This window comes from Sinocyclocheilus rhinocerous, unplaced genomic scaffold (assembly GCF_001515625.1).
Source record: "Sinocyclocheilus rhinocerous isolate Xijiao unplaced genomic scaffold, SAMN03320098_v1.1 scaffold623, whole genome shotgun sequence".
NCBI classification, from domain to species: Eukaryota; Metazoa; Chordata; class Actinopteri; order Cypriniformes; family Cyprinidae; genus Sinocyclocheilus; species Sinocyclocheilus rhinocerous.
In genome coordinates, this window is record NW_015644631.1 from 44,114 (window position 1) to 56,030 (window position 11,917).

At 36.5% G+C, this 11,917-nt stretch overlaps 1 protein-coding gene across 2 annotated transcripts in view; it reads right to left on the reverse strand.

The window, feature by feature from the left end:
- The window catches only part of LOC107758626 (seizure 6-like protein), a 45,665-nt gene that overhangs the window by 11,347 nt on the left and 22,401 nt on the right, over positions 1-11,917 (reverse strand). For both annotated transcript variants that reach the window (XM_016576397.1, XM_016576398.1), the window contains 4 exons: positions 5,267-5,713; positions 3,892-4,031; positions 1,672-1,867; positions 944-1,129 (listed from right to left, as the gene is read on the reverse strand). In XM_016576397.1, the coding sequence (XP_016431883.1) occupies positions 944-1,129; positions 1,672-1,867; positions 3,892-4,031; positions 5,267-5,713 (969 nt within the window). The remainder of the gene's footprint in view (positions 1-943; positions 1,130-1,671; positions 1,868-3,891; positions 4,032-5,266; positions 5,714-11,917) is intronic.

An 11,917-nucleotide genomic window follows, 5' to 3' on the forward strand; every position in this document is an offset into this window, starting at 1 on the left:
ACCTAGCTTTGCCAAAACGCACCTTGAAGATTCTGAGTCAGATGAGACTACAATTGAATTATTTGGCCTCAACACCAAACGATATGTCTGGTGGAAATCCAACACAGCTCACCATCCAAATAACATCATTCCTGCAGTAAAGCATGGAGGTGGAAATATCCTGTTATTGGGGTGTTTCTCTGCAGCAGGGACTGGAGCACTTGTGAGGATTGAAGGAAACAGATAGCCAGATAGTTGTCATTACCTTCCAACATGACGATGACCCAAAGCACACAGCAAAACTGAGCACACAGTGGTTGAAGGAGAAAAAGGTGAATGTTCTTGCATGGCCTAGTCAGAGCCCAGACTTAAACCCCATTGATAATCTGTGGAATGACTTGAGGACTGCAGTCCACAAACAGTCCCCATCAAATTGAACTGAACTTGAGCAGTTCTGCAAAGAAGAGTGGGCAAATATTGCAAAGTCTAGATGTGCAAAGTTAGTAGAGACAAAACCCAACAGACTAAAGGCTGTAATTAAAGCAAGAGGTGGTTCATCAAAATACTGACACAAGGGGGCGATCCTTTTTCCTCAGTGATTCTGTTTTTTTTTAATAGTTTTTTTTTCTGACATGTTGGTGTTATATCTTTCACTTGGATGTTATAAGTTGCTCTGAGCAAATACAACTGGATAAAACAAAAACTGTGTCCGTCTTCATTTCAGGCTGCAAAGCAACAAAATGTGATTCTTTTAAAGGGAGCTGATTCTTTTCTATACCCCCTGTATTTTAAATGTAATTTATTCCTGTGCTGAATTTTCAGCATCATTACTCCAGTCTTCAGTGTCACATATATACTTATAGAATATATGTTTAATATGAGGTTTAGGAGTTTGTTCAAATGACTTGTAATTTTTTATATGAACATTTCAGCACTTGTTCCTCTACTAATCTCAGTATGTCACCTCTGCAGCTTGGCTCATGTTGGCTCCACACGGGCAGCGAGGCATTGAGACACGTGAGTGTGGCGTCCCCCTGCAGGTGGTATCCCATGTGACACTGGAAATGGGCCGTGCCTCCGGGATGCAGATCTTTTACTGACACCTCCCCAAAATGAGGCCGTCGAGGTAGAGCACAACTCAGGCGAAAAACTGGACAATAAAAGAGTGCATGATTATCCTTCAAAAACTCTCCTTTTATGACATCTGAGTAAATAATGACAGATTCTTGGGGGTGAACTATTCCTTCAATCATTTATGAAGAAAATGAATGCTAATGCCACTCGAGGATGCAGAATAAGACAAACTGCACACAAGATGGCACAATAAAGCCTTGTGAAATGAGCCCTGGAGTGAAACTACAAGTACATTAGCCGGTTAATGGACACGGCAGAAGCTATCAAGTTAGATAAGCAAGCAAATTAACCAAATGGAGAATTTTTCAATTAAAAGTTTGGAGGCAAAGTCTGGCCGGTGACTAACAAGTTCAACAAGAGCACCGCAAGTACTGAGACTTCTGGATGAGAAGCGTTTTTAGCATTTACACAAGCACCTGTGGGACTCATTACTATAATATTACATAAACATCAGAGTTTTATGTAAAAGAGTAATTATCTCTATAAAACCACAGCAAGAGGCAAGTCCCAAAGATGCTGTGTTTAATGCATAAGTGGCTTGTCTTGAAAAAGACTTACTTTGATAATGCAGCTGGAATATGCCGACTCCTCCCTCCGGAGACGAGCGGTAGAACACAGACAGCGTATTGGTCGGGCTGCGGATCACCTGACCTTCCACCAGAAGCGTCTGATTGGCCAGAACCAGCAGGGCCCCGGCTTCATCTACCCCTCTGATTGACAGCTGCTCGCCTTCTGACAGGTTGACACTTTTGACCTACAATGAAGGAATGCCAATCATGTTAGCAGGAACCACTGGTAAGAACACACAGTACACTAAGAAGTATGTATGGCAAGAACAGTACAGCATTCACAGTAACATTCTTATCATTTGAGAACACAACTTTACAAAAAAGTACATAGTGCAATGATGGTATCTGATAATTATATTATGGTAACTTCATGCATGAGTAACTCTCAAAATATAGAGACAGTGACATGCGCCTTGACTTCACTCATTAAAACAATATGTATAACAATATAACTTAACAATTTCTTAAATAATATGAAATAGATTGTCTCCTTCATCTGACAAGACACTTCTAAGACATTTACAGTTATTTTATGTTACTTATGTAACTCTTTATTCTCAAATAATTTTGTTTTCCATTGCTAAGCATTTAACAAGGTTTAACAAGTGTGCAAAAAAAGGAATATATATATATATATATATATGTGTGTGTGTGTGTGTGTTTATTATAATTTTTTATTAATTAGTATATTAAATTATTATATTTGTTATGATTATATACCCAATATTTCATTTAATACTGAATTGTATACTGTATATACTGATATTAATTGAAATATTGGATACATCATAATATATAATAAATTAATATAATAAAAAACAAATTAGTGTTAATATTTAATATGTACATGTGTATAACTATTATAGATTCAATTATATATTAATAATTAATATAACTAAATTTGATTATTATATTATACTTATATCTCCAATATTTTATTTAATAATATATTTTATATATATACAGTGATATTACCTGAAATATTGAATAAATAATAATAAATAAAAATAAAATACTGTAAATGTACTGTTATTAATTTTTTATTAAATCTATGTAAATATTTATAAACACATTTTATTTCTAAAATAAAAAAAGATGCTTATATATAAAATAAAGTGTCAAAATTGTCATTAGTATCAATTTAGACACTTTTAATCTAAAATTAATATAAAAGGTTTCAAAGACCAAAGTTCAAAGGCTTGCATAGTGATTTTTCACACCATGTTGAAAAAGTAACTAATTTACATATATATTTTTTCATATGGTTTATTTAAATGTGTCTTTGGTGTTACATTGCTTAATTTTCATAGATTTTTCTTAAAAACAATTTGATAAAATCATTTCAGAGAAATGTAATACATTTTGATGGATGATTACAAGAACATTTTTCATTTTCTTTGAAATAACGTGCACCAATAAATTGTGCAAAATAACATCAGGAACGTGCAGTAAGAAAGTAAAAAGAGTGCATGTTGATTTCATGTTGACTTTAAAGCATATCACAGCCAGCATGGATTATCCGTATCTCACCCGATCCCATGAGGACAGTGTGTGTGTATACATACCAAATTAATTGGAGTGTTTTAATCCCTTGAGACAGAATACACACACACACACAGCAGGCCTTTGGCTGTGGATTAAAGCGGTAATTAGAGATTATGTCAAGGGTGTGAATCATCCACAGAGGGACAGCAGACGTGGACATGGGATTACAGCCGGCTGTATGCGGGCACTGTGGCAATACGACTCTACTGAACCCCCGTTTCTCTCATTAACATCTGCTTGTGTGGCTTCAGCTCTCTGGGAACGCACTGCTGCCGGCCTGAAGTGCTCAGCTCCAGTAATTAGATCTGTGCACATACACCACATGCCACTAGAGGGCACATTCGACTGGACGCAGGGTTGTTAAGCTCAGTCACCCGTATCCGAGGGTGTCGAGAACATGTGCTAGGCACAGGAGAATAAAAAGCTTGTTAGGCAGCAGATTGCATTTCCAGATAACTCCCTCGAGGCCACATGCTGTGGTCGGTGTTCTGCAGCTGCTTATTTGTTGAATGACACAGTCTATTAGCATGTAATTTAAAGAGATCCATGCATTAACAGGTGCCCATTCAGTCAAGAATATCCAGCGTAGTTTGTCATATCATTTGGCGGTGGAGGAAATATATGATTAATGGAAGCAATATTCAAAGCTCATATTAAAAGGTACCTGTAGCTCCACACCGTAGCCCATGTAGACAGTCACTGTATAAGTGCACTGCAGGAACGCTCCTTCAGGGAGGGGCGGATCGTCTGAAGAATCGATGTAGCCCTCTGGGTCGGTGAAATTGACCCTGCAGTTTGTTACAGCTGGAGGAAAATGCCAGACAGACGACATTAAAAGCCCAACCGTTCATCTGAGAATGTCTACAGAGGGGATTTGAGATAAAAAAAACAACAGCGAGGAGAAACATCTACATCATGTAGCTGTAGCTGTACATTTCCGCTAAATATGCTAGCTTAGAGTAGCTCCAGTTTCCATGCTGGTTCAGGATAGTTTATACTGGTTAGTTCCGGTTTGGCATGGATCTTGCATAGTCAAGCAAAACTCGTGTGAACTGCTCAACAAGTATGGTTTTCCTAGTGAGGTTAGTTGAGGAAACCAAGACACCAGCATCAAAAAACTACAACAACAACATCATAACGTGGTGACTTTTCAGCATGGCTAGCAGTTAGCAAATGAATTAAACTTCAATTTCTATACAGGTGTTCAAACTAGGTATATTGCAAGTTGCAAATTCAATTAATGCAAATAAATAAATAAATATAATAAATAATAATAATAATTCAGAAAAATTGCAAAAACAATTTGTGAATAAAGCAGCATTTCTGTACCATGGGTTAAAGGGAACAAAATCATCACTTCTGGGGGAAACTGTTGCAAATTGCTCTTTTAAATATATTTATGTAATGCTAAGTAAATGGTAGATGCTATTTATACTTAGTCTAAATAAAGCTAGACGCTGTTTGCACAAAGTATAATTGGCTGGCAATAAATATTTTGTTTACACTAATGTAAACCGTGACAGATGCTACTAACACAAAGTGTCATATTATATGCTATTATTAGTAACAACAGGTGTGGTGCATTGCATCGCACCGCGTAAACATAAAACTCTGTCTGCATTTGTGATCAGAGAAATGACAAACAACAAGTGCTACTCTACTGCCCAAAACTCGCGTTTGAATCATCAGTGGCAAATCCTTTAAATGAAAACGTACTTATGTGAGTCAGAAAGAATATCTCTTTGGATTTGAGACTTTAGTCTTTGCAACTTTACAGATCTTCTTTATGCACCAAGAGCTTGTAATACTCCAAAGAGAAAGGAAAAATTTAAATCGCATCATATGACCCCTTTAAAAGTGAACGGAAACCCGGCTAGCCAATGATTTGTCATGATGAAGAAGTCATTCAATTTCCATGAGAGCTTGCGAGACCAACTAAACAACAAAGTTAAACAGAGTCAACTATATGAAAAAGCAACAGCAGCATGAGGAACATCAACTAGTTTTCTACTAGGTTTCTCTAAAAATCTCAGTCTTACCTGAGGTGAAAACACCAGACTCTGTTTCAGCATTCACAGTGGTGGGAACCGCAGCGGTGCCCAAAGGTTTCTGGTGTGGGGTCGGAGCATCGGTATCCCAGCTGGGCGTTGCGACGGCCTCCGGGGGTTCGGTGGGGAGGTCGTAGGCTGGAGGTAAAGTAGGTCGGCCAGTGGCACTGTGTGCAGGGTGCATCTTCTTCAAGAGGGGCTGGTCAGGGGACTGGGCCTCTGCTCCGGCCCCCAGCCCCTTCCCCAACATGGGTACCAGATTAGGGGGTAAACTGCTGGGAAGAGTCACACCCTTCTGGGCCAGAAGATGATCCTTACGAGAAAGGACAGACTCTAGGAAGTCATGTCCTATGGATGCAACTCCTCTGGGGGTTTCTTTAGGGGCTGGTACCTGCATCACTGGTGCAAGGCTTGGTGGAGGGGTCAAACCGGACTCATCTGGAGGAAAGAGAGAGTTTGAGAACAATTAGGGGGAATAAACAAGTTCCTTCCTGCAAAGTTAACCGATATCCAGTTTGTCCTAGACAGCAATGCAGAGCAAATGGACACTTTGCAATTCTGTGTCTGAGATTTGAGAAAAAGACCCCAGTAACTCGCCAGTTTCAGAAGAGATCAAGATTAGGAAAATGAAAAGTTGCGATTTTCTAGGCCGATATGGCTAGGAACTATACTCTCATTCCGGCACAATAATCAAGGAACTTTGCTGCCGTACCATGGGTGCAGCAGGCGCAATGATATTACGCAGCGCCTGAAAATAGTCCCAGCTAGGTAACTTCCAATAAGCCTATTTTCCCATAGGCCCATTTACCCATGGTACGGCAGCAAAGTTCCTTGATTATTACGCCGGAATCTTAGTACACGATGTAACTACAGAAGAGTCAAGTTTTAAATAGGAAAAATATAGAAACTCTTTGGTCATTTTTGAGCGAGATGCTAACGGTCTAATCAGATTCAATGATCTATGCTAAGCTACAGCTAAAAGTGCTACCGCCAGACCCGGAGAACGGCTGAATGGATTCGAAAACGGTAAAACTGAACTGTTTAACTCTAGGGGAGTTGGAAAATGAGCCTATTTTCAAAAATAGTGGAGTGTTCCTTTAAAGATCTCAGTATAAAGTCAAACATTTCTCATCATATTTATCCATGATCAGATGATCCGAGCTGCTATCCACACTAATTTTATAGCTTTCTTACTGTATGTGTATCTTACTGTGTACACTACATAATTTTGACCTCTTTATCACATTCTGTTGTTGAAATATGAAATTTCCAGCCGAATCAAACTTGACAGCTCTGAATTAAAATCGATATTGTCTGCTCAGTATGGAAATAACATGGTTTTCAATGCCAATTTCTTATGTACTGGCTCAATAATTCATGGCAAACAACAAATTTAATGAAAAAAAAAAACCCTCTACAGTAGTCTTATCAAAAACAAAAAATATAAAAATTATAAAAATAAATGTTAATTGAAATAAAGCTAAAATAAAATGTTCATATTATATGGCAAATTTAAACTTATTAGTTAGTCACCAAGGCAACATTTCTCATTTTTGTTTAAAGTTGAAACACTGAAATTACTAACTGGAAATAAATAAAAACTAAAGCTGAAATAAAAAAATTAAAAAAAACTGAAATAAATATAGATTAAACCTAAATAGTAATATTATAATACAAAAACAAAGCAAATAAAAAAGCACAATACAAAATTACAACAAAAAAAAAACGGAAAATATAAAAATACAAATGAATTGAAAATATTAATAAACTAGTATATAAATAATGCTAAAATAATACTGATTCACAGTGTACCTTTAAGACACGGTGTCACACTTGTCATTTTCATAATTTTCACTGCCTTCACCACACAAAAAATTTACATTTTATTTGAAAAAATATTTTGTGTGCATTTAATTTTTTTAAATTAAGAAAAATATATTCTCATTTAATTTCATTTAATATATTATCATTTAATGATAAGTATTCTTAAAAAAATTCTACTACAATTAATTTGCTACAAATAATAATAAAAACAGCTGGAAATGATAAAACTACACTGTAACTACACTGCACTGACACCAATACTGATACTGATGCCTCTATTAAATGGATTTATTCCCAAAATCTGATGAAAAAATGAGTAAATATAACCATATAACATTACAGTGAAATTAAAAGCCAACATTTTTACCATTTAATAGGCCTAAACTGTTATAGAACATAAAAAATAAATCAAGAACTTTGAAATAAAAATTTTTTTTTATATATAAAATACCCAATGCTAAATATCTTTCCATCGCAAACTAATTTAGATGCATACGACTTTTGATCTCTGTTGGCTTTTTCAAGTGGCTGATCAATTAAATTACACCGGCGAAAAAAGCTATTACCCTCTGCGAGTGATAGAGTGTTGTCTAGGGACGTTGTCTGAGCAATAAAACATGTAATGAATGTGAATACAAGGGGAAAGCACCCGATGTGAGGTTCACACTGAGGGCCACTTCGTCCTCTAGTGAAAGTCAATTTGATCCCTGTACGGCATACATGCACTTCTGTTCAATATAAGCAATCCTGAATTTATTAGTCAGCATTAGAGATTCAAACAAGAAGATTGTTCACTACTGGATGCATAACACTTATATTTAAAACAGAGCTTCAACAGAAAATGTCTGCAATTGCTCTGGAATTCTCAGATATGTTTCATTCAGGAATCAACTTTGTCTCAGATGTTTCTTCTAAAGTTCCTCAGGAGAAAAACAGACACAAGTGAGACCATTATTGACATACAGTAAGAGTACAGAGCTATAAAATAAACATGGATAGCAGCAGATCATTTGATCTTAGGAAAACCTGATGAGAAAAGTGTCATATTTTACCTTTGATGGAAGTCTTTCATATTTGAGAGCAGTTTGAGATCTCTTGTGAAACTCTAGAGGAGACACATGTGAGATTACAGGATCATTTATTTAGAAGAACAATCTCAAGTTCAGCAAAGCTTCCATTTGATCTTCTATCATCTGACCTTCAAGAAACAGAATTTTCCAATACGTTCATTGCGATTTTATTTCAGTATCAAAACAACAGTTAACGGTTCGATATGAGGCTAAAGCTTTCCACAATCACTGTTTGCGAGCACTGTGTTATCTCTGTCAATCATTTAAAGGGGTGGTTCAATGGTTTTTTTCTAGGCTTGATTGTGTGTATGGGGTGCAGTCTAACATGTGTTAATGCTTCGTTTTTTTTTAAAAACGCATTATTTTTCATATAATTTATCTTTATTCCACACCGCTCTGTTCCTTCTCTCAGAAACGGGCTGATAATTTCCTTCTTTTATGAAGCCCCTCCCTCAGAAATACGCGATGGGCTCTGATTGGTTAGCTAGCCCAGTGTGTTGTGATTGGCTAAACCGCCTCTAGCGCGCGTCTAATCGTCCCGCCCCTCTCCTCAGCGGCATGTGCTCCGGTTGCATTGTAAACAACGGCGTCGTTAATATCTCTTATAGGTTTGAACACCATTGAGAATCAGAGTATATTATTGAAGAGGATCGTGCAGAACCTGTGCATGCACGGCTTTTAATGGCAGGTCTATGTTTTTTGTTTGTTGTTGTCTCATACTTTTAGATACGCTGTTATTTGTAAATGCTACTGCTTATGTTAGCTTTTAATATACAGTTTTATCCTGATTAAAGCTTTAATACAGTACGGCAACTGCACGCGCGTCCATGTTTAACACTTCTCATAACTATGGGAAAATAAGTGTATAATTGTAACAGTTCATTGTTGGAGCTGAGCTGAATGAGAGAGAGAGAGATGCAGAGCGTGTGCAGAGCAGGGGGACGCGAGGAACAGTATTAAGAACCGCTGCTTTAGAACATTGATTTTGAATCTTGTGAATCCATTAGAATCGTTATAAGACAGAATTGCGAATCATATATGAACAGATTTTTACGGGTACCTCTAGTTTTCTCTTCCTCTTCTCTAAAGCAGCGCAGCATGGCCTCGCCCCCTTTGCTGCCTTTTCCCGAGGGCGGGGTTTATCTTGGTTTGTTACGTCACGAACCCGGGAAGTAACTTGTTGTAGTCCCTACCAGCCGTTTTTGTAGGCATTAAACATCGTTGAATAGATTTTTACATGCACCTCTAGTTTTCTCTTCCTCTTCTCTAAAGCAGCGCAGCATGGCCTCGCCCCCTTTGCTGCCTTTTCCCGAGGGCGGGGTTTATCTTGGTTTGTTACGTCACGAACCCGGGAAGTAACTTGTTGTAGTCCCTACCAGCTGTTTTTGTAGTCATTAAACTGCCAGAATTTTAAAGGACGATATCTCCGTTTGCATTGAACTTTCAGCTTTGTAACTTTGCAGATATTGTTTATGCTCAAACAGCAACACACTAACTAACGTTAAAAAAGTAAAATTGCAATGAACCACCCCTTTAATATAGTTTTGCGCTATTGTTCACTGGATCTTTTTCGCCTTGTTGAATTGCTGTTCTACGCCGTTCAACTTTTATTTATAGCAAGTGGGTCAGACAAAGCCATCACCATCTGACTCTGAAACTCCAGTGCCACTAAACACTACAAGGTTGGAGTTGGATAGGACAGGAGCCATTCTCCACAGAAAGAGAGAGAGAGAATATTTTAATCACACTATTTTTTAAACCTGCTATTTCGAATGTCAAATAAACAATTTCACCAGTTAGCAATTGCAAGCAGACACAAAGAGCTTATCAACACTGAATCTGCCTGTCTTCTGTCTGCAACCTCTGGATATGACATAGCTGCAAACGTCGTAATTCGCTCCTTGTATCAATTTAAAAAATCAATTAAGCGTGAAAATAAAAAAAAAATATATATAAACATTAATTATAATTATTAATTATAAACACAAAAAATCAATTGTATAATAAAAAAAAAATCAACTAATCAATTAAAAACAACAAAAAATGTGATAATCAATTTAGCAATTAATGTAGAATTTATTATGTAATTTGCATATAATCTTTGTGTAAAATTAACGTTTAATTAACATTAAATATTTTATTAATTATAAACACACAAATTACTGTAAATATCAAATTAAAAATGCAGTGATGAACTCATTATTTGTATTTCACATATATATATATATATATATATATATATTGTAAATAAATATTATTGTATACAAAATAATATTCTTATCTACTAGCAGTAATTTATATCATTAAATCATATATTTGTGGCTATTATACATATATATTATAGCCATAAATATATATGATTTAATTATATAAATGACTGATAGTAAAAAGTAATTTATAATTTCATCACAGTTGCTAAATTGATATTGTGTGTGTGTGTGTGTGTGTGTGTGTATACAGTATATATGCATAATATTTAAATTTAATAAATAGTATACACATATCTACTGTCAATAAAATCATCATATTATTATTATATTATTTTAATATTTGTGTAGCTATAATATGTAATTATTATATCATATATAATTATATATTTCATTGACCACTCTTCTCTCTAGTTATCAACATTGACCATCAAAAAATAAATAAATAACCAAACACAATAAATAAATAAAAATGTAAAAATGCTTGGCTTGACTATTAGTCATAATCAACAATGCTACCCTGCAAGTGCACCAACTTTAATAACCAGAAATGACCAGGGTGTTATTTTACCCTTTACTCTGAATGACAAATGAACTATTCCACTGGTTAGAAATCGCTCACATCAAGTAGACACATTAACGGCTGTCCAAACAGAGCAGGCGATACGTTCTGCAGTGGTGTCAGTGCGGTTGAGCTGGCCATTCACATGAGATAATGAGCCCCAAACACAGCGGCCCCAACAGCACAGCAACTACTAAGAGCACAGAGACCAACACTGCTGCTGATTGAGAAATGAATCCTCCTCTAGCTGTCATCAACTTAAACCTCACTGTCTCTCTCTCTCTCTCCTCTCTGTCTCCCACTGCCTCTGTCTTTTCTTTATCTTGTTTCCTCGACTCGGCTTCTTTCCGTCCCCACGCACACTGCTTATTCTGTCGGATTATGACTCAGACAGCTTTCCTGACAGTGACGGCGGAAACAGAAGAAATGCAATTCAATAAATGGCCAGCACTGAGAAAAATGCAGGAGGGGCCAAAAAACGGTGGCAGCTCAACCATGAGAGAAATATTAATGTCTGAAACCGGTCTGAACTTCTAAAGAGGGTTTCTAGCTGCTGTTTTTCTGGTTTCTGGCATTTGATTGTCATAGAACCATGTATATACCACATATGAATCCTGTATTCAAACAGTACCCACATATAAATATAAAAAATATAAAAAACAAATGGCTGCTCATTCATGTAAAAAAATAATACTTAAAACTATCCTGGATGTGTAAATGTTGTTTTTAATTGCTGTATCCCTTACAAAAAGTTCCATAGTATTACTATCATACAATCATGGTAATACCTTAGATGGTAATACTGTAGTATTCTTTGAAGTACCATCAAAATACCATGTTAAATGTAGTCTCAGGTTACTTATGTAACCATGGTTCCCTGAGTAGGGAACGAGACACTGCGTCCTCTAGGGGTCGCTATGGGGAACGCCTCGTCGTGACCCGTGTCTGAAGCATACATTGAAAAAACACCAGCCGGCGA